Below are 27,984 nucleotides of genomic sequence, written 5' to 3'. Positions count from 1 at the left end.
ACAAAGGAGTAATGTGGATGGATTGAAGGGGAGGAGAGAAACGGGAGTTTTTGGTAAAGGATTGGTAATAGGGGGATCGATCAAGCCAAGGCAGTAACACATACAATTATGTAGAAAGGGTGGATGATCGAAGGATGAGGAAGGGGAGAAAGGATGAGGAGAGAGGGAGAGAACAGCACCTGGGCAACAGGGCTGGCAGAGTGGTGCAGTGGGAGGAAGGAGGGACGGTGGGTGGTGCAGGTGAGACAGTAACAGCAGGAGCGACTGTCCAGCAGGGGAGGAGAGTCCTGGGAGAGACAGACAGGACAGACAGGAAGAGAGCGAGAGACAGACATTAACACAGGGGAAGTGAAAGGACAAGAGAGAAGAAATAAGAGAAGGCCAGGGAGGGTGGAACAACAGAATGGGGAGGACTGAAACAGAACAGGAAGAAGGGACAGATTATCACAACACCCTGCTTAGTCCAGTAACTGGGGGACATGAGATGTGCTGATTTCAGGTATGTGTACCGATGGGAGGGATGGGAGTGGTACCTGTCATTTGATACCTCCTGCAGAGAAAGGCTTTACATAATGAAACCCCTCTGCTAATAGCGTCAGTATATAGCTATTAATCCCAAAGTACAGCTATGACGACGGTGTGGTTGCTTGTTTTTAGGGGTGTTCGTCATTGTGTTTGTTTTTAGGGGTGTTCGTCATTGTGTTTGTTTTTAGGGGTGTTCGTCATTGTGTTTGTTTTTAGGGGTGTTCGTCATTGTGTTTGTTTTTAGGGGTGTTCGTCATTGTGTTTGTTTTTAGGGGTGTTCGTCATTGTGTTTGTTTTTAGGGGTGTTCGTCATTGTGTTTGTTTTTAGGGGTGTTCGTCATTGTGTTTGTTTTTAGGGGTGTTCGTCATTTTAGGGTGTTCGTCATTGTGTTTGTTTTTCGGGGTGTTCGTCATTGTGTTGTTTTCATGCTATGCCAAAATCATACAATTTTCCTAAGGGAAAGGATTGTGTATGAACACACCTTCTGTTTGTTATATATAATAAATAGTCCAAGCAGCCCTGTGATCATCACATTACCATTCAGTGGCACAGGAGGCTGGTGAGAGCAGGACAGCTCATAATAGTGGCTGGGATCTAGTGAATTGAATGGTACAGGTAGCTGCCAAAATAAAGGAAACACTTGAGTAAATGAGGGATACAAAGTATAATGAAAGCAGGTGCTTCCACACAGGTGAGGTTCCTGAGTTAATTAAGCAATTAACATCCCATCATGCTTAGGGTCATATATAAAAATGCCCGTTGCCCATTATTTTGGCTACCATGGCTAGAAGAAGAGATCTCAGTGACTTTGAAAGAGGGGTCTCAAAGGAGCAAAGGGGGTTTAAAGTGTGGTGTGTGTCTCAGTCACCAGATCAACCCAATTGAACACTTATGAGAGATTCTGGAGCGGCGCCTGAGACAAAACACCAAATGATGGTAATCATGTGTGTAATCAATCCCTCCAAGACCCTTGTAGAATCTATGCCGAGGTGCATTGAAGCTGTTCTGGCTCGTGGTGTCCAACATCCTATTGGGGCTAGGGGGCAGTATTGAGAATTTTTTGAAAAAATATGTGCCCATTTTTAACTGCCTCCTACACCTACCCAGTAACTACAATATGCATATACTTATTATATATGGATAGAAAACACCCTAAAGTTTCAAAAACTGTTTGAATGGTGTCTGTGAGTATAACAGAACTCATTTGGCAGGCAAAACCCTGAGACAGATTCTGACAGGAAGTGGATACCTGATGTGTTGAATTGACTTTGAGCCTATGCCATTGAAAAACAAAGGGGGTTAGGAATATTCTGGCACTTCCTATTGCTTCCACAAGATGTCCCCAGCCTTTACAAAGTGTTTTGAGTCTTCTACAGTGAGATCTGACCGAATAAGAGTCATGGAACGTGATGGCCCATTAGACCCCTGGCGCGCGATTTGATGGTGGGTACTCTCATTCCGAAACGTTTTAAAAGAAAACCCAATGGTCCGCCTTGAATTTTATTCATGTTCTGGTTAAAAAAGGCCCTAATGATTTATGCGATACAACGTTTGACATGTTTGAACGAACGGAAATATATTTTTTCCGTTCTTGAAGTGAAGTGAAGTCCGGCTGGCTTAGATCATGTGCTACAACACGGAGGTTTTTGGACATAAATGATGAGCTTTTTTGAACAAAACTACATTCGTTATGGACCTGGGACTCTTTGGAAGTGACATCTGATGAAGAGAATCAAAGGTAATGGATTATTTATATAGTATTTTCGATTTTAGATTCCTCCAACATGGCGGTTAGTCTGTATCGCAATGCGTATTTTTCTGGCGCAGTGCTCAGATTATTGCAAAGTGTGATTACCCAGTAAGGTTAATTTTAAATCTGACAAGTCCATTGCGTTCAAGAGATGTAAATCTATAATTCTTTGAATGACAATATAATATTTTAGCAATGTTTTCTAATATTAATTAATTATTTTGTTGTCATGACTTGACTGCCGGTATTGGAGGGAAACGATTTCCTGAACATCAACGCCATAGTAAAACGCTGTTTTTAGATATAAATATGAACTTGATAGAACTAAAAATGCATGCATTGTCTAACATAATGTCCTAGGAGTGTCATCTGATGGAGATTGTAAAAGGTTAGTGCATAATTTTAGCTGATTGTATGGTTTTGGTGACGCCTGTCTTTGAATCGACAATGCATTGCACACAGCTATTGTCAATGTACTCTCCTAACATAACCTAACTTTATGCTTTCCCTGTAAAACCTTTTTGAAATCGGTAAACGTGGTTAGATTAAGAAGATGTTTATCTTTCAAAGGCTGTAAGTTAGTTGTATGTTTGAGAAATTTGAATTTGAACATTTATTTGGTTTCAAATTTGCCGCTCTTGAAATGCACCTGCTGTTGATAGGGTGCGCCACGGGGGGCACGCTAACGTCCCACCTAGCCTCAAGAGGTTTTAAGACACTTTATGTTGGTGTTCCCTTTATTTTGGCAGTTACCTGTATCAAATGAATGGAAACCATGTGTTTGATACCATTCAATTTATTCCGTTCCAGCAATTACAATGAGCCCGTCCTTAAAGCCGCATGTGTTCAGTGGCAATCCATTCCTTAATGTTTTAATGCTACTGGCAGATTTTCACAATGTATTCACAATGATGTGAGGAGCTGCAGGATCATTATGATAAATTACTTGTTTGTTTCCTGTCCAAATCAGAAGAGAATTGTGTGTGTCCGCATGTGACAAACTCACCCCTGATTTCCTTACGCCACCCCGTGGTTTGGGAACAGGCCGGCTGGATTTGGTCTCGATGACCTCTGCTCCGGGGCCTGCTGGGATGCCCTGGTGCTGTTTGGTCCTCTGGGCCTGGAGAGCTAACTGATAGGCCACCTCAAATGCCTGTCCCAGCGTCAGGATGATTTCATAGGTCAGGTTCTACCAGAGGGGGTGGAGACAGAACGTAGAATCCTACTCAGTATTCTACTCCCTCCTCCCGTCTCTCATATCAACAGACACAGACACACAGACATCAGTGCTCCTGAATATGAACGCTGCTGCATCACTCAGATTGAAGTGGAGAAGTGAAGAGTAACTTCCAGGAGAGATGCTCTTAGTCAGACAATGGAATCTATGACTTAATTTGTTATGTTTCTTTGCCTGCACCACTTTGTAAACAGACCCAACTCAATGGCAGGCAGAGCTGTCAGGTAGAGAGGAAGTGTAGCGAGACAGCAAGCTGTTCCCTCGCTGTCCCCTGGCTGCAAACACCTGCTACTGCAAACCAACGGGGGCTGGCGCCGCATCACATTAAAACACACATTCTAATTAGTGGATAGGACCAGGTGAAGGTGAACACACACTCAGGACACTCAGGACCAGAGACTGAGACCAAAACATTGGAGGGGTCTGTGTGTGTGTGTGTGTGTGTGTTTATTTGTACACCCCAAAAGTCCTTGATTTGATTGGCTTCCTCTGACACATACAGCACCACTGGGCAGCTCAACCCACTCAAGTGAGACATAATTAAACACCAAACCCAGTCTTGTAAAGTTAAGTGACAAAACAACTCCACCCTAAGAAAAACAGAAACACCGCTTATTCCTGTGTGTCTCTGAGGAAATGTATTTCTGTTTATATCCTTTGATCTGATCTGGGATCTGTACTACTGTGTGGGCTGGTGAAAAATGAGCCTGTGGAGTCCAGTAGCAGCCTGGTCATTACTGTTTAAAAGCTTTGATCACATCTCAGGGTTATTATACTCCCCCACCTCAGATAGTCATCAGCAGACATGTCAGAAAGGTGGAACCAGCCATAAACAAACACCCATTGACTTGAATGGGGATGGTCATTCTATGAATTGTATTTCTATGTGACCAGACTCTAGTAGTCAGTCAGTGGCTTTCGATGACCCCTGCGGTATTATATTTGAGAAGCCTTAGAGTTTAGACAGATAATCAGTTATCAGGAGGAATGGTGTGGTGGGGAAATGAAGGCCATCAGCGTTGCCAAAGTGAGAAACCTCACAGTGACGTAAGCGGGTCAAGAAAGTAAAGATGACAGTGATGCAGTGCTGCTGCCAGTCAGTCACATCTCCTCTGAGGATTGAAGACGGTGGCTGGGAAGTATCCCATATGAGGACAAAGGAGAGGATATCTGGGAGGAACTATGCTCTGTGGACAGGACAGGGCAACAGTGTCTCTGCATGGAATTGTCACACCGCAGGACAATATTTCAGCAGTAGAGCTATTATGAGCAGTCTGAAGTTGGATGTATTCTGCAACTAATCCAATAGCATAGTATACAATGAAGTCACGGCAGGCTAGAGTAGATGAGTGGGCTGATGTGTAAGCAGGTATTCTCACCACGTCCACCGTGCTGAACACATGGCAGTAGTGGTGGTTGGTCTGCAGGTCCTTGGTGATGTAGGCAAACGTGCACAGATCCTCTGGGTCCTGGGCCGCGCACGAGATGTTCCGGATTTCATGTTCTGCAATGATGTTCTGTATTTGGAGGAGGAACCAAGATTAATAGGGAGTCACAGCGGCAATAACACCAACCACTTTCACATCTCCATCATGGGAAAAAATGGTTAATATGACACCTAACAAGTTCAACCTTCAACCTCGACCTACTGCCCTAGTGTCTATGACTCACTTAATAGACAGGGGTGAAATTTAGTAGGAGAGAGAGAGGGTTGGGCTGGATCAATGTGACAGGTGAGGTGTGATACTGGGCTGCTTCCTCTGGTGTCTAGCCTCCATGGCTGGGGTGTGTGTATGAGAGAGACTAATCTGTCTAGTTGCCAGATATCGCTGTATGGATCAGGCCTAAGGTGAAAAGGGGGCACCCCGCCAACCAACCTTATTGGCCGCATCAATGAACTTCACCCCTTTATAGGTGATGGAGAGGACGATGGTGGGGACCTTCTTCATCTGCTCTGTTGACCTCTGAGAGACAGAGATGTATAGCATGAAAAGGAGAACATTTAACTTGGGTCCCTGTAATCAGGAACGGGCAGGTCCCAATGAAGAGCAACAGCTGGTACAATGAATCAGATTTAAGACAATACAAGTTGCAACAAAGGGGAGAAAAATCAACACATATAAGCTGAAATGTTAGATAACAGTCTCTCTGGAGAAACAGAGGCTAGACCTACCCTCATTTTGGCACAGGCATCCTGGGTGGAATCGGTCCCCCGTAGCTCCTTGATGAGCATAGATCCCAGGTACTGGAGAGAGGAGAGGGGAGAGCAGGACATTAATATAGTAGTACAGAGAGTGGGACACCATCTGTATTAAAGAAAGCCATTAGTGAGTTACAACAGGAAGAGAGCCCTTACATTGGCTTCATATCCACAGGATTCAAAGATGAGCTTCTCAGGCTGGTGGTGCCAGTTCTGTACAGGGGTGTAGGGTGCTGCCAGGCTGGGGGGTCGCAGGGTCAGACGAGGCTCACGATGCCGCTCCTCATACCTCTCATGTGATCGGTGTCGTTCACTGCGGGAACGGTGGGGGGTCACATCGTATTCGGGGTCAGGCCCCTTCCTCCCCCCAGGCTCCCCCAGGGGCAGGATGGGGTCCATGGAGTGGCCCGTATAGGAGTCCATGTGACTGATGGGAGAGGAGGTCTGGGATACCAGGTCCTGACACCTGATCTGGGACAGGCGGGGGGGCTTGACAGGAGGTTCCTCATAAGGCTGCTCTGCCAGCGAGGCGATGATCCGTTTCCTGTGTCCCAGCAGGGAGATCTTCAGCACCTGGAGAGACACAAGTAAACACAACCATAGAGCATGTTGCCATTTGGCACATATTAACTATTGAATTAAATAGCTACTTCGAAATGTTCTCGCTCAAACTACATTTCAGAGAGACACACTCACGTTGACAATCTCCAGTTCCCACAAGTTCTTGACACAGTCGAGGCTACGGTATCCGCTGGACAGGAAGCTGTGTTGGTACTCCTGCAGGCCCAGGAGGTCCAGCCAGGAGGACAGAGAGTTGCTGCCGTCGCAGCCCAAGGCCTTCACCTGCAGGGGGAGACTCACAGTCACACAATGATCACTTCACACAGTCAGGGCCAGTCACACTAACTAGTAGCGCTATAATGCTGCAAGGGGGCCATGGGGGAACCTTAGGTAGGGATCGAGCTGCATGCAGGATCTTCCTCCGATGTCCTGGGTCTGTGATGCCTATCTCCCTGAGGTCCTGATCCTCCATCACATTACTGCCCTGTAACAGAGAGAGAGGAAGGTCAGGTTAGAATGACATACATCACAATGATCCTACCGTCATGGTCTCAACGTCGCCATAACGCCAGGCTTAGCTGCAGACAAGGAATTTGATAACACAATGATTCATTCAATGGAGGTAGTGGTTTTCTCCATACAATCAATGGAACTCTAACGCAGCCTCTTAGTGTTGGAGGGCTTTTAGGTTAAATCTAACACAATAAAACGGGACTAAGACAAAGACGCAACATATGGTTGGTTATTGATCTACCTGCCCAGATGCTGTCATTACGGAAAGAAGGGGTCAATTCCTCTGGGGTGTCAAGAACTTTGACTCTCCTCTCCCAGAGTTCACATACTGTACAGTTGACTACAGCACTGAAATAAACCTCAATACATTAAATGAAATGTAATTTAAGTGTATGGGGGAGGGAGGGAGACAGGCATTAGAAAGTCCCACACAATACCATCTACAGTCCCACACAATACCATCTACAGTCCATCTACAGTCCCACACAATACCATCTACAGTCCATCTACAGTCCCACACAATACCATCTACAGTCCCACACAATACCATCTACAGTCCATCTACAGTCCCACACAATACCATCTACAGTCCATCTACAGTCCCACACAATACCATCTACAGTCCCACACAATACCATCTACAGTCCCACACAATACCATCTACAGTCCATCTACAGTCCCACACAATACCATCTACAGTCCATCTACAGTCCCACACAACACCATCTACAGTCCATCTACAGTCCCACACAATACCATCTACAGTCCATCTACAGTCCCACACAATACCATCTACAGTCCATCTACAGTCCCACACAATACCATCTACAGTCCCACACAATACCATCTACAGTCCATCTACAGTCCCACACAATACCATCTAGAGTCCCACACAATACCATCTACAGTCCCACACAATACCATCTACAGTCCATTTACAGTCCCACACAATACCATCTACAGTCCCACACAATACCATCTACAGTCCATCTACAGTCCCACACAATACCATCTACAGTCCATCTACAGTCCCACACAATACCATCTACAGTCCAACACAATACCATCTACAGTCCATCTACAGTCCAACACAATACCATCTACAGTCCATCTACAGTCCCACACAATACCATCTACAGTCCAACACAATACCATCTACAGTCCCACACAATACCATCTACAGTCCCACACAATACCATCTACAGTCCATCTACAGTCCCACACAATACCATCTACAGTCCCACACAATACCATCTACAGTCCATCTACAGTCCCACACAATACCATCTACAGTCCCACACAATACCATCTACAGTCCATCTACAGTCCCACACAATACCATCTACAGTCCCACACAATACCATCTACAGTCCATCTACAGTCCCACACAATACCATCTACAGTCCCACACAATACCATCTACAGTCCCACACAATACCATCTACAGTCCCACACAATACCATCTACAGTCCCACACAATACCATCTACAGTCCATCTACAGTCCAACACAATACCATCTACAGTCCCACACAATACCATCTACAGTCCATCTACAGTCCCACGCAATACCATCTACAGTCCCACACAATACCATCTACAGTCCCACGCAATACCATCTACAGTCCATCTACAGTCCCACACAATACCATCTCCAAGGCTGGCACAGCCAGGCAAGAGCAATGGCTGGCTAATCAATGGATCAATCAGGGAATGGCAGGACAGTAGGGTGAAGGGGGCTGAAAGGAGCCTCCCTCCATTGATCGGGGTCACTCGATGGGTCCATCCATTGGTCTGAAGAGGAATCATTTGCCATTACTCAAATGACCAATTAGCAAGGTGAGGTACTGTACGCACTGTGCATTAAGTTGCTCAGAATCTGCTACTGTACGAGCATCAACTTGGGAGGTGACACACACTTAGGATCATCTGCAGTGTTGTGTATGAGCCCTGTGTTAATCCCACCATGAGAGCAGAGTCAGGGGGAAGGAAAGATGGAGGGATGGAGAGGGGAGGGAAATTGGGAGATGGATAGAAGGAAGGGAGAGGGCATCAGTGTGTGTGCCTATGGCACAGTGGAATCTACACAGGGGTGAAATGAGTTATTAAGACAAAAGGCTGCTGAGTGGACTGCGGTTCCCTGTGGATCAGCCATGGCAGGGAAGCAGGCACCTAGGGAGTTACTCTGTGTATATAACTGTGTGCGTGTGCACTTTCTTTTGGCTCTACTGTATTAACCTGAGCGTGTGAAAAGATCATGACTCAGGTATTTTCCACTCTGTTAGGATTATGTATGTGTTCATGTTAAAGAGAAAGAGAGAGAAGAGCCATAAGGGAGTGGCCTTCAAATTATTATAAATGTATTTTTTTATCAGGGACAAAAAACATGTTTCCTTTATTCATCTAATAACTCATAGTGGAATGACAGCTCGGAGCACACCTACGCTCAGACCTGAACTCATCAATTCATTAATCTCTCTCTGATGATGAAGTGGAATGAAGCGAGAGCAGAGCTGCCCACACCACCTAGATGTGGAGTGTTTACAGTTTGGAGCACACCGATGATGCTGTGTTTGGAATGCTAAAGGAGGAGCAGCTACCGTTCACATCAGCACCAGGATTCAATAACGTTACGCAACACAGGTACAGTATACCAAAGGCCTCTATGGAACACATACTGCCACAGTATACTGCCACAGTATACTGCCACAGTATACTGCCACAGTATACTGCCACAGTATACTGCCACAGTATACTGCCACAGTATACTGCCACAGTATACTGCCACAGTATACTGCCACAGCCACAGTATACTGCCACTGCCACAGCCACAGTATACTGCCACAGTATACTGCCACAGTATACTGCTAATGCTGGGCCAGGGAGACAGTGAGTGGCAAAATGCTCCAAGCCAATGGTAAATAATACATATTAGTTTATTTTCAAATGAGGCCATATGAGGATCCAAAATGTAAAGTGGGAGTTATTCAACTGAGTGATAGCATAATGTTGTTCTCAATAGACGGGGTGGTTGTTTAGCAACAAAACCAACGGGTGCACAACTATGGGGCAAAACAGACGGGGTTGCATAGATTGTTGACAATATGTAAACTATATTTAGTCACCAAAATGTACTGAAATCAAATACATTTGCACAATGAGCACTTGTTGTTTCTCAAATACATTGTTACAGACGGCTCTAAAGGAACTACACTGGACTTTGTGCAAACTGGAAAATGCATATCCTGGTTCCGCATTTATTGTAGCTGGGGACTTCAATAAAGGAAATCTGAAGAAAACACTAGCGAAGTTTTAACACATCGCCTGCGCCACTCGCGCTTCAAAAACTCTACCAATGCTACTCTCCCTTCCAGGATGGTTACAAGGCCCTTCCCTGCCCTCCCTTCTTTCGGCAAATCAGATCACGCCTCCATCCTGCTCCTCCCTTCCTATAGGCAGAAACCCAAAAAGGAAGTACCTGTGGTAAGGACTATTCAATGCTGGTCTGACCAATTCGACATTGTGTATTTGCAGTGTCATTGTCAGTCACCGATGAGGTCAGAGGCTGCCATCCATGTCAATACAGAGCTGATTTCTAGGACTAACACAGTAACACACAATCCCTCATCCCTGGCTGACTGCATTTCTCTGATCCTGACACACATACTGTACTAAAACCGCTCTGACAACTCCCCACATCTACCCCAGTTACCACGGAGACTAGAGGAGTGCCCTTGCCTCAATGACAAAGGAACCTTGAAGGGGATTATCCAATTCCTAATAAAAGGCAATTGAGTGGATGAAATTCTCCAACTGCCTGATATGAGACAAAATCCAACATTCACCTCCACCTCCCCCTGTATAAGGCTTATTCTAATCCCTTCACCCATGGCCTCAAACTGCAGGAGAACTTGTGATAAAGAGTTTCAATCAGACTCAAATGACTAGGAACTCTACGGGGTAATCTCGTTAAAGCCCTTAGACTAATGTTCTCTCTTTGCAGGTTATAGTAAGAATACATTACAGAGAGGGAGCTGTCTGCAGCATAGGGGACTGAACCATTAACGGTATGTGTATGTTGTTGTGTACCTGTGTCCATCCATTGGTATGCATAGTATGTGCAATGTACAGTATGTTTAATGCACAGTAAAGTAGCATGTGAGTGAGCGTGGGTGTTTATAAATCAGTAACCTGTGCATCAAATGAGCTCGACACAAAATGATCAAAACTCATTTCTTAATCTCAGGGAATGCAAAACATTTCAGAACAAGTGCCAAGGGTGAGTAAGGGGAAGCTAAACAGTCCTGTGTGCTATTGATAAGCTTCAGTGAATGGGGAAATGAGACAGAATGCCAGAGGAATCTAAAATGGTGATAAAGGACATCTTAGATTACACCACCAGTGAACAGAACTCAATTCAACAAAGCAAGGGTCCTCGAAAACGTATAAAACTCCTAAAAATTACCTCACTTTTTAACTATACAGAGACATGAAGGACCAGCTGTACAGGAACCTACATTATTCTACCGCAATTACACAATGCTTCGTTCAAAAACAGTCCTTGCTAACCTCTGTTACAACATATAATGTACCTAATGGATCAAACTGTTGTTTTTCTGTCATAGTTTGTCCTCCGTTCCATACATCTCAGTAAAGCTCTGCTTCCTCTTCTCTCCCTGGCACTTCATTAGAATTCTGCTTTCTCTCTGCTTGGATAGTTCTGCCTAGTGTTACACCTGAGGGCCATGACTGCTCCAGACTAAGTGTTAACTCTCAGAAGCAGGATCATGAGCTTGGGGGACTGAGACAGTTAGCCTGGCTATGGACTAGCCCACCTACAGTATGTTATGCCAACTAAATAATAAAATGACTGGAGGAGCATCAAATGTGTTGTGTTTGTGGATGTATGCAGCTTGTTAAAATGTCCATTCGTTTTGACAAATGGACGTCAACAAAATAACTTACAACATTGAGCTAATCCTTTTTAAAATGTCTAAATGTACACAATAACAATGTAAAAATCCCTTAGGCCCTTCCTCCGCTCTCCTTGAGTTGATTAGGCATGGCAGTTCGTCTGTCCTGCTATTACCATATTACCATTACCTAGTCATCAGAGGCTGCAGTGTGTTCATTACGTGACTGATTTGTGCCGAGAGAACGAAGAAACAGAAGAGGTGGAGAGAGAGAGAGAGAGAGAGAGAGAGAGAGAGAGAGAGAGAGAGACTGGACTGTGAGGATCACACAGGCTGGCGTATTCACCGAGGAAGACTGTTTGGCTGGCTGGCTGCGCCACTCCTCTGATGTTGCTCATTGCCATCATTGTGATGTTCGATTACAAGCCGAGCAGCAGTCTAAGTCTCTTCCCTGGGTAATCATTACCGCTACTGTGTATGACTCCTCTGCTGGCCTCAGAGACTTCCAAGGAAATTCATTCCTTTTGACTGCATTGATGAACACGCGCTCTACTGCTGTGAAGTCTCAGCAACAGAGTGGGAGCCTCGAAAAAGATGGAGACCTTGTGAACGCCAACTCAGTGTTGTTTCTCTCACAGTACCGCCTGCCACTAGTAAGATGCTCTTTGAGTTAGACTAGTAATTTATGTACAAAGAGGAAGTGTCATTTTTTGCGACAGGCATTACCAGTTTAACTGTCAGCATACAGAGTAGAGAGTCTTAGAAGGGATGCTTGCCTCTTCGACTCGTTCCCTCTGGGTCAATAGAGAAACGAATCTCATTAATTTTATAAAGGGCTTCTCCTTCGCTTGTGTCCGACAACACAATACAATCACTGTTATCGTATTGATCTGGTGGTGGGCGCGGCCAAGGAGAGATCACAGTACTCTGCCTGCTGGAATAAATTGAGTTTAATTAGGAACTGTCACGGCTGCTCTGTACACCACACATCACAACAACACGGACTCACCCCATAACCAAGGGTAAAAGCTTCAGATGGCGACGATCCTTTCAATTCTACATTTATTTTTGTGCAGTCAGTATGATTTGAAGGGGGAAAAATGCTTCAAAATGTCATTTCATTTTCTGACAGCACATACTTTGAATAGCTGAACCTAAAATCTGAGTTGTTGAACAACTGGCAAAGCAGTCTTCATAATCAAACTCCACTCCATTAGGCATCTTCAGACGGACATTTTTGGAGTGTGTGATGTTTGTGTACCCCACTGGCCGACATGTGGCGCTCAGTGCTGGGAAGGTTTATTAATGAGAGGGGTGTATGAGGGGCTTATGATCAGCTATACAGTTTTCATTACTTCTGGTGAAGAATGTCAACTTCCTTCCAAATTTAAAAAAAAATACAGGCCCAGTACAGCTGGCAAGAGCAGACAAACATTGTTTCCCAGACAGAAACCCAAAGAAGACCTTGGAATACACACAAACACACACCCTCTCGATGCCTCACTGATGATGTGTGCACATCAGCTATCCATAGTGCATAGGGAGGGATGTAGAGTCACTGGTGCTTAGCATGCATGAAATGGTACTTGTTGAAGAGCCAATACAGCCGCACCCCTAGGCTAATATATTACATTTGTTTATATGGGTCTCAAGCTTGAAATGCTTGATTGATTACAAACCAATCCACCCACATCTGAGAGAATGTACTGAGTCCTGCGGGTGGGAGCACTTTGGAAAGTAACAGCAGGGAACTTCTGATTTCGAGGCACACATTGAGAACCCTTAAAGGTCACCATTTACTGAAATAGCGGACAAGAAGAAATGTTACAAAATGCTTACTGCTTTTGTCCAAATCCCTCCTACAGAATGGAGCAACGCAGGTGGTCTGAGCCCAGGAAAATAGATAGGAAATTGTCAGTGCCGAGAATTGCCAGAAAGAGGAGGAATAAAATGAGGGGATAAGGGAGGAGTGAGGAAGGCAGGGAGGGAGAGAAGGGGAGACTGACAGAGCTTCAACTCAGAGAATTTAACACAGGTATTGATGTCAAGAGAGGGAGGGATGGAGAGAAAAGTTGACTAAACTTAGCCCAAAACCTGTCACCCCTTCCCAACACCACATCCTTCCCCCAAGCTCCAGAGTCTGTGCAGAAACCCAGAGAAATAAACTAAATCAGGTGTGAGAGAGCAGCCCTCTAAAAATCACACTGGAGAATGATCTGCAATTTGCCTGCCTATGCTGAATATGCTCCCATGATGTAACAGTTAATGAAAGATAATCATAGCAGGTGCATTTTAACGTAGCGTATCCACTCTGACACAGCTGGTCCATTCAGCCATCAAACCAAAGTGCCAATATAGACAAGGCCAGGGCTGGGAATCAGAAACCCAGGCCAAACTGCCTATGGTCAGGCTGTTGCCTCTGAGGTTGTGGTTAAACCATGGGTGAATATGATCCACTCTTGTGTGACTAGATCAGAGACAAAGAAAAACCACTGAGGGAGGATAAAAATGAACAGGAAATACAATGAGAGAGAACAAGGGAAAGCGGTCTTCTCCGTAGACCCACCCCGGCTACAATTTATGACCGTCCCTCACGTAAATCACCGTAACCACAGCAGACAATCAACACTTCCCATTGACCTTCACTGTCTGGAGAAGAGAGTAAAGACATTGGAATTAGAAAGTGCTGTGACTGCATCCCTTCACCAACACTCTGCTAAAAACAGTAGGTAATGCATCATGTCCCCTCTAAGTAAGGAAGGACACATTCAGCACCTGTGACTGTAGATCTTTTAAGGGGGAAGCACGCACGCATGCACCACACTCTTCTGAGAGTGAGATGACTGTTTCAGGGAGGTGTGTGTGAGTTTGTGTACATGTTTTCCTTCCTTATCAGGACCACAATGTTCTGACAAGCCACCAGAATGTCTGGACAAGGTAGGAAAATAAGAACAAGTCTGGACATTTTTCATGTCCCCAAATTTGTTCAAATGCTATTTTAGGCTTACGGGTTAGGTTAAGGGTTAAGGTACGGGTTAGGTTTAAGGTTAAGGTACGGGTTAGGTTTAGGGTTAAGGTACGGGTTAGGTTTAGGGTTAAGGTACGGGTTAGGTTTAAGGTTAGGTTCAGGGGTTAGGGGATATAGGATTTTAAATGGGAATCCATTTTTCTCCCCAAAAAGTCCTGAAAATGCACGAAAACAAAGCTGTGTGTGTAGGTACAGCGGTAAGCCCTGGTGAGATGGGACAACATTGCCCTCTAATTTACACCTCGCAGCCCACTCCCCTGCCAGGCCAGCTGGGACCTCCATCCTCCCCTGCATCAATACCCTCCCTGCAGCTGCTAAAACACCAAACAGGGCTGGAAAACAACAACACAGCACATTGGGGGCTGGATAACCCCCGTCGGCCCGGCAACACCAGCCCGACGGTTATTGAGATAGTTATATTACGGTGAGGCAGCAGCTGGTACTCAGGCAGCCAATTGATTGCGAGTGAACGAATTTGAGACCATGCCGGTACTGGCTGAGCAGCTGTAAGGTGAGAGTATGGTAGGAGGTAAATGGTGATCCCAACAGCAATAATGACATCAAACACATAACTGCTGACAGCATGGTGATAACACAGGTCATGTTGGACTTGAAAACCTGGGAATAGGCTGAATAGGTTTGGTGTGCACGGTGCAGCTTTCTGTTCTGTTAACACAGAGCCTAGTTAGCTCTCGCGTTAACCCTTTCCACATGCCCCCCCTCGCTCAAGCCTGAAAGCTCCATCTGCTGCACTGTGACATGTTCTTGACTGCGGCTCTTTTTTTTTTATCGTGGCAGAGTCCTTGAAAATATTTGACAGTAATTTATTCAAGGCATTCGTGACTGACTGTCAGTGTGAGTGTTTGATAGAAAGGGAGCCTAGGGAGTTCGCTGGTCTTTTCATCTTTAAAGGATTTGGTTTAATTGCGTTTACAGAGGTATTTAGAGCCGCTGGCCCAGTAAACAGGAACATCACATTATTGGGATGTGATGCCAACGCCCTCTGTCACCACCAGTCGGGTGAACATCATCTAATCAGACAGCCACTGAGTGGAGGGGCCCCAATAAATCGAATCAACATCCAGCCTGATCCAGGCATCAAACCAACCAATTGTTACAGTCCTGTCAGGAGGGCTAAAGGCCTACCTTTCTGAGATGAACGTTGTTGATGTCATCTGAGCAGGTCATTTAATGTACAGTATGAACTGTATTACATTTTCCAACAAGTTAAATTGGATAGAATGTTCGCTACATAAACAAACACCCTTCTCAAATATTTTAAAGGAAAAGCTTCGTCATCATGCAATTCAGGTATAACGTTTGTGATTGAACAAAAGGCAATATTTCAAAAAGCTTGTATGTGAATGACATTTCTGAAAAACACATCACACAAGGACAGGACCCCTTGAGGACCTGGGTCTTAATGCAGAGAGGAGAATCACAAAGGTGTGATTGAATGAAAGGAGGAGGCAGGAATCTCAGGGGGGTTTAAGTAAATTGGAATTTACAGGGAAAGCTAATGGGATCTGCTAAGGCTAACGGATGGCTGCAACGATATTTGATTAATACCCACTGAAGGAGGAGAAGGAAAAGACTGACTCTCTGACTTTGAAAGTAGGTAGGCAGGTAGAACAAAATAAAAGAGAATTACAGAAGATGAATGACAGTGATACAGATAGAGACAGTGAGACCGAGAGAGATGGTGAGACTGACAGTGAGAGAGACTGACGGTGAGAGTGAGAGAGACTGACGGTGAGAGTGAGAGAGAGTGACGGTGAGAGTGAGAGAGTGACGGTGAGAGTGTGAGAGAGTGACGGTGAGAGTGAGAGACGGTGAGAGCCGGTGCGGTGAGAGCCGGTGAGAGCCAGAGCCGGTGAGAGACAGTGAGACACAGTGAGCCAGAGCCGGTGAGAGCCAGAGCCGGTGAAAGACAGAGAGCCGGTGAGAGCCAGAGCCGGTGAGAGACAGTGAGACACAGTGAGACACAGTGAGCCAGAGAGAGAGACAGAGAGACAAAGAGACAGAGAGAGTGACGGTGAGAGTGAGAGAGAGTGACGGTGAGAGTGAGAGAGAGTGACGGTGAGAGCCGGTGCGGTGAGAGCCAGAGCCGGTGAGAGACAGTGAGACACAGTGAGCCAGAGCCGGTGAGAGCCAGAGCCGGTGAGAGCCAGAGCCGGTGAAAGACAGAGAGCCGGTGAGAGCCAGAGCCGATGAGAGACAGTGAGACACAGTGAGACACAGTGAGCCAGAGAGAGAGACTTAGAGACAAAGAGACAGAGAGAGAGAGAGAGAGAGAGAGAGACAGAGAGAGAGAGAGAGACCGAGAGAGAGGGGTGTGTACTAGTCACTCACCATGTAGTGCAGGTCATCGAAGCCGTTGAGCAGTAGCTTGCTCTCGTACTGCGGCAGCCCCACGTGCTCAAGCCAGTCTCCCACGGGCTGGTCCAGCAGCCGCCCGGCCGCCCCACCTGCAGACAGAGGGAAGCGCTTGAGCAGGGAGAAGCCGTTGAGCCGGTAGCAGCGGCACTCTGACGACGACACATGGCACTGCCACATCATCCTGGGCCAGCAGAGCCGAGCGCACCAGCACCAAGAGGGCAGGGGAGACAGCTTGGCGGTAGCACCACAGTGGGCATGCGTCAGCTCCCGCACAGCAGCGGGGGCCAAACCAATGACTTAGGATCGGGTTTGATAACAAACCCCTGGGTCTCAGGGGCTTACGGGGTTGGGTGTCGAGGGGGTTTGGGGGTTTGGGGTCCCCTCTGCTGGTTAACAGTATGAGTCCTGTGTCCAGACTGCTGTGTTCACCAGCTCAAATCCACTAAATAACAAGTGTAGATTGAACAGAGTCGAGAACAGCCACACGTAACATTGTTCTGCTTAGAACGACAACCATAGACAAAATGTTCCACTTCCACAAAACAAATTGCATTAACACTCCAAGATGAGTTCTCTTAAAACAGGAAATAGGCTATTCTGTCTAAAGTTGCAAGCATGCAGATTCATCTTCCTGCTAATTTGCTCTAGTTGTTAATGAGGGGGAGTGTCTCTGAAACGAGAGAGAAGCGTATCACAGAATTTAGGCGATTCGTTCCGGCCCAGTGAAAAGTTCTTTAGAACTCGCACAGAGCAGCAGGGAGCTGGGTGATTAAAACAGTGCATCCCATGGCCCATCCCTGTTTCTCCCCACTCCTCCTCACAGTCAGCAGATCATACACACAGTGTCACGCACAAGGCAGGAATCTCCCACCTGGATCACATGACGTGTGAATCAGGAAACCCAGCGTGGCAGAGAGGAGTGACAGGTACTAACAGAAAACCAGAGAGTGACGATAATGAGCTTCAGATGACTATGATAAATCAATCAGGTGTACCAGCTATGCTTGGTATTAACTCAAAGGCCTCCTTGTGGCTCCTGAAACAGGGAATACACTATGCTGTAATGAGCAAAGGTTGAGCTGGTGCTTTGACTCTGGACCTGTGAACAATTGAATCTAATACATTAACTAGTTCATTCTGATAAAAGCTAACTCAATGCATGAACCTTTGCGTTAATCCTAATCGTTTAGAATGCTAAGGTCAGAAGCTTTCGTGACTTGTGATCCACATGACTAATTTAAGGCAAAGCTGAATATTAAAACATCCCAGCTAAAATAATCTGTCCCCAGTGCAGCCATCTGCCATCGCTTCTTCTACAGTTGGTCTAGTATCATTCAAATGAATTGCAAATCATTTACATTTTTAAATAGGAGCACTTGAGATGCAATGCTTTTTCTGTGCCTCAATGATGTATAAGATATATCAAACTCATCAATACAAAGACATCAAATCCTACAACAGACTAATACAAAAACAATCTATATAACAATCAATATGGTTTGGGACCCTATTTAAACACAATGTCCTGTCCGAGTCCATACAGTTCTGCTCCTGTCATTCCACACAGCACACAAACAGACTTCAGTTTTTTCCACAGGCAGGACACTTCGAAGCATGAACAAATCTAGCAAGTATCCAGTCTTATACTTCATCCGGCTTTTTAGACCCGTTTCAAGTCTCCAGGTTACACTGCTCTTCAGGCTCACTCTTCATGCACACAGTGTCATTCACCGGCTCCCTCCTTTAAAACGGCAGCTCCTTCTGTTAAAACTTCGATACACCACACAAGGTGTCCAGGCAAACGAACGGTCTACACACAATCCTAGAGATGCTCGGGGTGGTGTCCTTCCATTGTCCTGACTGTTCACTGTACTTCTGCCAGCGATTCCTCTCCTCTCCCTCCCGCTTCCTTTTGCTCACTCCCCTCCTCACTCGCGCTTCCCCATTACTCCCTCCCTTCTCTCCCACCCTTTCCCTCTCTCGCTCCCCCTCTCTCTGATACACTGCAGGTCTGCTGTTCATCGTCTGTGGGCTGCTGTCATTCCAAGCACCTACATGGACCCTGTCCCTCACTACATCCACTGTTGCTCCCTGTTCTTCTGATCTCAATCCTTTTCTTTTGTTTTCATACTCTGGAAATCTCTCCATCTGTCCTTGCTAAGAAACTCATCAGTTAGCAGGAAATGAAGGACATGGGTGTTGGGACCAGTATTATAGGGACCAGCAAGAGGGAACTTCACAGCACCCCCTGCTAGTTACCACCACTGTGGAGAAAGAGGATACACAGGGCTCGATCAGAGAGAGAGAACAGTACAGTGCCTCTTCACATGGTGAGCATAAAAAAGAGCCTTTCTTAAATAAGTATTTCCTGCTGCAGGTCCCATGATGATCTCCTGACAGCAGTGGCCAGGCTTCTTGTGTCACTCTTTGTTTCATAATGTTCCTTCAATTTGTAAGAGGCTGAATGTATCTCACCGGAGAAAGCATCCGAGCGAGACAGACAGAGCACCTCTGTCTCTGTAGCCCAAGCCCATCTATCTGATGCTGTCTGGTCAAAAATAATGTCAAACATTTAAGTTCCTTGCTCAGAACATATGAAAGCTGGTGGTTCAATATTCCCAGTTCTTCAATATTCCCAGTAAATAAATATTCGGTTGCAGTTATTATAGGAATTATGACACGTCGACCATTTCTCTCTATACCATTTGTATTTCATATAACTTTGACTATTGGATGTTCTAATAGGCACTTTAGTATTGCCAGCCTAATCTCAGGAGTTGATAGACTTGAAGTCATAAACAGTGCTGTGCATCAAGCATTGCTAAGAGCTGCTGGCAAACGCAGTAAAGTTTGAATGAATGCTTACGAGCCTGCTGCTGCCTACCGCTGCTCAGTCAGACTTCTCTATCAAATCATAGACTTAATTATAATAAACACAGAAATATGAGCTTTTGGTCATTAATATGGTCAAATCTGGAAACTATCATTCCGATAACAAAACGTTTATTCTTTCAGTGAAATACGGAACCGTTCCGTATTTTATCGAACTGTTGGCAACCCCAAGTCTTAATATTGCTGTTACATTGCACAACCTTCAATGTTATGTCATAATTATGTACAATTCTGGCAAATTAGTTTGCAACGAGCCAGGCGGCCCAAACTGTTGTATATACCCTGACTCTGTGTGCAATGAACGCAAGAGAAGTGACACAATTTCCCTAGTAATATTGCCTGCCAACACAAATTTATTTTAACTCAATATGCAGGCTTAAAAAAATATACTTTTGTGTATTAATTTTAAGAAAGGCATTGATGTTTATGGTTAGGTACATTGGTGCAAAGACAGTGCTTTTTTCGCGAATGTGCTTTTGTTAATTCATCACCTGTTTGGCAAAGTAGGCTGTGATTCGATGATAAATTAACAGGCACCGCATTGTTTATATGCAACGCAGGACAACCTAGTTAACCTAGTAATATCATAAACCATGTGTAGTTAACTAGTGATTATGTGAAGATTGATTGTTTTTTATAAGATAAGTTTAATGCTAGCTTGCAACTTACCTTGGCTCCTTGCTGCACTCGCATAACAGGTAGTCAGCCTGCCACGCAGTCTCCTCGTGGAGTGCAATGTAATCGGCCATAATCGGCGTCCAAAAGTGACGATTACCGATTGTTATGAAAACTTGAAATCTGCCCTAATTAATCGGCCATGCCGATCGATTGACCTCTAGTTTAAATAGACAGCTCGGTGCATTCAGCTTGTCAACACTTCTTACAAAAACAAGCAGTGATGAAGTCAATCTCTCCTCCACTTTGAGCCATGAGAGATTGACATGCATATCATTAATGTTAGCGCCCCGAGTATATTTAAGGGCCAGCCGTGATGCACTGTTCTGAGCCAATTGTAATTTTCCTAAGTCCCTCTGTGGCACCTGACCACACGACTGAACAGTAGTTCAGGTGAAACAAAACTAGGGCCTGTAGGACCTGTCTTGTTGATAGTGCTGTTAAGAAGGTAGAGCAGCACTTTATTATGGACAGACTTCTCCCCATCTTAGCTACTGTTGTACCAATATGTTTTGACCATGACATAACCTCAACATGCTCAATTTCAACATTATTCTTTACAATATTTAGTTGAGGTTTAGGGTTTAGTGAATGATTTGTCCCAAATACAATGCTTTTAGTTTTTGAAATGTTTAGGACTAACTTATTCCTTGCTACCCATTCTGAAACTAACTGCAGCTCTTTGTTAAGTGTTGCAGTCATTTAATTCGCTGTAGTAGCTGACGTGTATAGTGTTGTCATCCGCATACATAGACACACTGGCTTTACTCAATTCCAGTGGCGTGTCGTAAAAATGGAAAAAGTAAGTGGACTAGAAAGCTTCCCTGGGGAATTCCTGATTCTACCTGGATTATGTGGACTTCACCAGACAGATGTTGCTCTCAGTTTTTGTGATGAAACAAAGGTGTAGTTTAATGTATTCTGCAACTGTGTCTTCTTATTGTTTCGGCCTATATACCACGGTCGCAAGTTATATGAACTAACATGTTATAGAGCAAACAACGCAATTCTCACAACACATCGGTTGTAATATGGCTTTTTTTCCCTGGCTTGGCTTCCCTGGTGATTTTACCTCCGCACCGTTACTGCTCATTGAGATGGTGCTGGGGGAGCCATAGAGATAACACCGGTTTTACCTCTATGGTGGGAGCGAAGCAGGTCTAGCTGGTGGTTAAGATGCTGTAGTTGATGTCGACTAATTCAGAGGCAGGTTAACAACCTAAACAACCACAGAAGGAGCAGGCCAGGGTAATAACAACAGCTGCAGTGGGCTTGCCTAATTCCTGCAAGTCTGCAAGGGAACATGAGCTCATCCCCTAACATACATGCCTGTTAATATTTTAACAGCTCACTTCAAAGCAGACCACAACAAACAAGCAAAAAAGTGCCAGAATGCAATAACGAGATGGCCAACGGTTTTCATTTTTTTCTCTTTTCATTGGAATATAGCCGTCGGCTTAAGAGTCTGGGTTAGGCTAGTTCATCTTCCTTCTGTGACTTTAAAGGAGAAGCATACTGTAGAGAAGAAAATGGGAGGATGGGGGAGGAGGCTGACAGGGATGGAGAACATGGTTCTGGTTCACTACCACAGTCCCCGAGTGACCATCCATCAGACCTAAAGGACAGGCCAGCTTCATGCTATAGGAGTGCTGCAGACAGTATTGCAGGCTAACATGTGTGGTATACATTATTCACTGCAGTATTCACTGCAATTTACGGTAATACACCTGGTCCCTTCCTAGTTTAGCCATTTTGTCCTACAGCCACAAGGAAAACATGGGCAAAACCAGCAGAAGTGGCGTAACAATCTGGGTCAGAAAACAGTGTCTGAATAGACAGCCTTAAACCAAGGACAGCCACAGTGTGAGCCAAATGGATCCATGTCTTTACAGTAAACCTTCTGCTTAGGCTACATAGAACACACTGGGAATTGTTGAAGGTCATTTCTGACAATGGTCGATTCAACTCAACTATTGATCTCCATTCAAAATAAAGCCATGTCCTTCAGTGGCACTAAAGTAATCTCTTGTGACCGACCCACTTGTATAATGGGTCCCTCGTATGTGCTATCCAAAGAGCCAGCTGCCCACCCGGATGGTACCTTGGTGTCTCTGGCTCAGTCATCACTAACATCACTCCATTCATCACTTCCCACACGCTCTCTATACCGCCAGTGTGGTTATCATTATTCAGGCATGTACTGTATCCTTCAATAGCCGGCTCAGTTCCCCGGCTTTAAGCCATTCGCATGGATCAAATGACTGGTCTCCAGGGACCATTACAAAGCCCAAATAGTATACACATGAAGTGGTGGTGGTGACTTCCCTAACAGAATGACTAAAGACACACACACGCGCACACACGCGCACGCACGCACACAAATAGGATTCCAAGGCGTGAACAACAATGCCAGCTGTATTATACACTTATATTAAGACTAATGGATGTGGCTTTGAAGAAAACAGAAAGCTGTGAAATGGAACAAACTAAAAATCACGAGGTACTTGTTGAATCATCTCAGCCAAAATAGCCAATTGTGTAATGAAGAGTTGTTCTTAAAGCATCAGGGACACAGGGTTGGATTCACAGAGCACATCATTCTAACTGGGATGGATTGTATTACACAAGAGGATAAAAGGAAGAGAAACTTATATATATATATATATATATATATATATATCCACCATCTTTCTAATGTCAAGCTGGACATCAGAAAGATGGGTTTTGCGAGTCTTAACGAGAATGAGTTGTCATGTTTATGTAAAGTATGTAAATGTATGCAAAATACACCCCTTCAAATGAGTGGATTCGGCTATTTCAGCCACACCCGTTGATGACAGGTGTACATAATCGAGCACACAGCCATGCAATCTCCATAGCCACACATTGTCAGTAGAATGGCCTTACTGAAGAGCTCAGTGACTTTCAACTTGGCACCACCATAGGATGCTACCTTTTCAACAATTCAGTTTGTCAAATTTCTGCCCCGGTCAATTGTAAGTGATGTTATTGTGAAGTGGAAACGTCTAGGAGCAACAACGGCTCAGCTACGAAGTGGTTGGCCACACAAGCACAGAGAACGGGACTGCCGAGTGCTGAAGCGCGCAGCTCGTGAAAATCGCCTGTCCTCGGTTGCAACACTCACTACAAAGTTCCAAACTGCCTCTGGAAGCAACGTCAGCACAAGAACTGTTCGCCGGGAGCTTCATGAAATGGGTTTCCATGGCCAAGTGTCGGCTGGAGTGGTGTAAAGCTCGCCGCCATTGGACTCTGGAGCAGTGGAAACACGTTCTCTAGAATGATGAATCACGCTTCACCATCTGGCAGTCCAAAGGATGAATCTGGGTTTGGTGGATGCCAGGAGAACAACTGTAAAGTTTGGTGGAGGAGGAATAATGGTCTGGGGTTGTTTTTCATGATTTGGGCTAGGCCCCTTAGTTCCAGTGAAGGGAAATCTTAATGCTACAGCATACAATGACATTCTAGACAATTATGTGCTTCCAACTTTGTGGCAATAGTTTGTGGAAGGCCTTTTCCTGTTTCAGCATAACAATGCCCCCATGCACAAAGCGAGGTCCATACACAAATGGTTTGTCGAGATCAGTGTGGAAGAACATGACTGGCCTGCACAGAGCCCTGACCACAACCCCATCGAACACCTTTGGGATAAATTGGAACGCCGACTGCGAGCCAGGCCTAATCCCCCAACATCAGTGCCCGACCTCACTAATGCTCTTGTGGCTGAATGGAAGCATGTCCCCGCAGCAATGTTCCACCATCTAGTGGAAAGCCTTATCAGAAGAGTGGAGGCTGTTATTGCAGCAAAGGGGGGAACAACTCCATATTAATGCCCATGATTTTGGAATGAGATGTTTGATGAACAGGTGTCCACATACTTTTAGTCATGTAGTGTATATTAGAATAGGCTTACTTGAAAATAACAGAGCAGGGAATTTAAGTATGGATGCTCTTAAATAAAAGTGACAGGGGAAATTTTACCTGTACCATCTTCACTAAGTGGAATAAGTGGATGAATTGCATATGCTATTATAATATCTTTAGTCACGTAAAATGCTTAGGGTGAGGGACTCATCTTACCTGGGGTAGAGTACTGCTGGTCTCTGGAGAAATCAATGCCTGCTCCAATCAACGTCATGATCTTCTCAATCTGAGGAGGGGAACAGAGCAGAGTGTCAGAGGAAAAGACAAGATGGCTGCCACACCTCTCACCACCAAGGGGACAAGAGTTACCCCCATGCACTGAACCCCACCACCGCAGTACAGTAGCCCACAATGAACCCTTATCAAAGCAGAACTTGGCTATCGTGACTTCACATAAACACTGAACACTTTTAAGAATGGTAGACAAATCATGTACAATCTTGCTGGCCAGACTGAGGCCTGGGGGCTGTGTGAAGAGAATTGGCTAACCAATATATAGACCTGTTAGTAAGAATTGATACAAAATGACTATGTGAGTATCATGTTACAACTGTATTTTTAGAGGGACTGCAGCGTAGCCTGGTTAACTTCATTTCAAGTCTTTGCAGCCTGCAGTCAAAACAATGTAACAATGTAGCTAGGCTTAATATTACATCATGAGTGAGCGAGCCATTTTCTCATTAATTCATTTCTAGTAATTAATGGCAAACTGAATCAGACTTCAGCGGGACAGAACCCACATTTCACTGGAGAAAAGGAACTGGGGTTGCGTCTTAAAGAGGACGTTGGTTTTATTTCCCTACGCCTGGGACCTTCGGGTTTCCTGCTGTCTGCTTTGTAAATGTACAATAGACCACAATATGACCACCACCACCAGGCGATACATGCAAACCCAAGAGAGACTTGTTACTGACTAGACCACAACTGAGCATGCCTCTGACACACACAGTACACACCTTCCCCGTCTCATGCATCATCCCCCTACACATGAAAGCAAACCCACACCCCCCCACGCAGACACCCCCAGAGCCATCTCTTGACACCCATTCAGCAGCACAGCGAAGAAACAGCAGCAGTGGACCGTACAGCAGGGAGATTACACCTGTCACACACACCACAGACCACTGTCACAGCCCGCCCTCCTCCAGGCCCGGACCTGGGATGGGGACAGAGGAGGGCCAACAAAGACTGCTGTCAGAGCTGTCAGCCACTGTCAGCCAAACACTTTCATCTCCACCATACAGGATAGTATGTGCTCTGTCATGAGAGACAGACTATTTTCCTACACGAGGCCCCTTTTTCCTAGTTTGGAACGGATGGTTATTTCACAACTGACACTTCATTTTATCTGTGATCACTTTGAATGAGAGAAGTCATTTCACACAGGACTAATTTTATGGTTTTGATGTGAAAATCCTTGTGTTTGATGATGCGGTCAACTATCAACAGTTCTTTGGCACAGTAGTAAAGAAAAAGGCTAAAACTTTAAAAGCAATGGAATTTAGTTGCCTAAAGCACTTTATGGAAGAGCCCTCTCTATGCTTTTAGACTGCATCCATGTGAGAAGTCAGATGCCGGTTCTGATCCCTCCTCTCTCAGAGATCACGTCAGCATATTGTCTGATCCCCCCTCTCAGAGATCACGTCAGCATATTGTCTGATCCCTCCTCTCTCTGAGATCACGCCAGCATATTGTCTGATCCCCCCCTCTCTGAGATCACGTCAGCATATTGTCTGATCCCCCCCTCTCTCTGAGATCACGTCAGCATGTTGTCTGATCCCTCCTCTCTCTGAGATCACGTCAGCATATTGTCTGATCCCCCCCCTCTCTGAGATCGCGTCAGCATATTGTCTGATCCCCCCCTCTCTCTGAGATCACGTCAGCATGTTGTCTGATCCCTCCTCTCTCTGAGATCACGTCAGCATATTGTCTGATCCCCCCCCTCTCTGAGATCGCGTCAGCATATTGTCTGATCCCTCCTCTCTCTGAGATCACGTCAGCATATTGTCTGATCCCTCCTCTCTCAGAGATCACGTCAGCATATTGTCTGATCCCTCCTCTCAGAGATCACGTCAGCATATTGTCTGATCCCTCCTCTCTCTGAGATCACGTCAGCATATTGTCTGATCCCTCCTCTCTCAGAGATCACGTCAGCATATTGTCTGATCCCTCCTCTCAGAGATCACGTCAGCATATTGTCTGATCCCTCCTCTCTCAGAGATCACGTCAGCATATTGTCTGATCCCCCCTCTCAGAGATCACGTCAGCATATTGTCTGATCCCTCCTCTCTCTGAGATCACGCCAGCATATTGTCTGATCCCCCCCTCTCTGAGATCACGTCAGCATATTGTCTGATCCCTCCTCTCTGAGATCACGTCAGCATATTGTCTGATCCCTCCTCTCTCTGAGATCACGTCAGCATATTGTCTGATCCCCCCCCTCTCTGAGATCACGTCAGCATATTGACTGATCCCCTCTCTCTGAGATCACGTCAGCATATTGCCTCATCCCCCCCTCTCTCTGAGATCACGTCAGCATATTGTCTGATTCCCCCTCTCTGAGATCACGTCAGCATATTGTCTGATCCCTCCTCTCTCAGAGATCACGTCAGCATATTGTCTGATCCCTCCTCTCTCAGAGATCACGTCAGCATATTGTCTGATCCCCCCTCTCTCTGAGATCATGTCAGCATATTGTCTGATCCATCCTCTCTCAGAGATCACGTCAGCATATTGTCTGATCCCTCCTCTCTCAGAGATCACGTCAGCATATTGTCTGATCCCTCCTCTCTCAGAGATCACGCCAGCATATTGTCTGATCCCTCCTCTCTCAGAGATCACGTCAGCATATTGTCTGATCCCCCCCTCTCTGAGATCACGTCAGCATATTGTCTGATCCCTCCTCTCTGAGATCACGTCAGCATATTATCTGATCCCCCCTCTCTATGAGATCACGTCAGCATATTGTCTGATCCCCCCTCTCTCTGAGATCACGTCAGCATATTGTCTGATCCCTCCTCTCTGAGATCACGTCAGCATATTGTCTGATCCCCCCCTCTCTGAGATCACGTCAGCATATTGTCTGATTCCCTCCTCTCTGAGATCACGTCAGCATATTGTCTGATCCCCCCCTCTGAGATCACGTCAGCATATTGTCTGATCCCCCCTCTCTGAGATCACGTCAGCATATTGTCTGATCCCTCCTCTTTCAGAGATCATGTCAGCATATTGTCTGATCCCCCCTCTCTGAGATCATGTCAGCATATTGTCTGATCCCTCCTCTCTCAGAGATCATGTCAGCATATTGTCTGATCCCCCCCTCTCTCAGAGATCATATCAGCATATTGTCTGATCCCTCCTCTCTCAGAGA

General features: G+C 45.5%; 1 protein-coding gene across 8 annotated transcripts in view; it reads right to left on the bottom strand.

The window, feature by feature from the left end:
• Positions 1-27,984, bottom strand: part of LOC115168138 (ankyrin repeat and SAM domain-containing protein 1A) — a 119,024-nt gene that overhangs the window by 5,221 nt on the left and 85,819 nt on the right. For 6 of the 8 annotated variants that reach the window (XM_029723111.1, XM_029723109.1, XM_029723110.1 and 3 more), the window contains 10 exons: positions 24,771-24,840; positions 17,079-17,194; positions 6,660-6,758; positions 6,410-6,556; positions 5,870-6,286; positions 5,687-5,758; positions 5,391-5,477; positions 4,893-5,030; positions 3,283-3,465; positions 180-287 (listed from right to left, as the gene is read on the bottom strand). In XM_029723111.1, coding sequence (XP_029578971.1) covers positions 180-287; positions 3,283-3,465; positions 4,893-5,030; positions 5,391-5,477; positions 5,687-5,758; positions 5,870-6,286; positions 6,410-6,556; positions 6,660-6,758; positions 17,079-17,194; positions 24,771-24,840 — 1,437 coding nt within the window. The remainder of the gene's footprint in view (positions 1-179; positions 288-3,282; positions 3,466-4,892; positions 5,031-5,390; positions 5,478-5,686; positions 5,759-5,869; positions 6,287-6,409; positions 6,557-6,659; positions 6,759-17,078; positions 17,195-24,770; positions 24,841-27,984) is intronic. The other 2 variants (XM_029723115.1, XM_029723116.1) reach the window with 1 other exon arrangement.

The sequence above is a fragment of the Salmo trutta genome, chromosome 30, assembly GCF_901001165.1.
Source record: "Salmo trutta chromosome 30, fSalTru1.1, whole genome shotgun sequence".
Classification (NCBI taxonomy): Eukaryota; Metazoa; Chordata; class Actinopteri; order Salmoniformes; family Salmonidae; genus Salmo; species Salmo trutta.
Note: the sequence above shows the minus strand (reverse complement) of the source record. Positions and strands in the feature narration are given on the sequence as shown.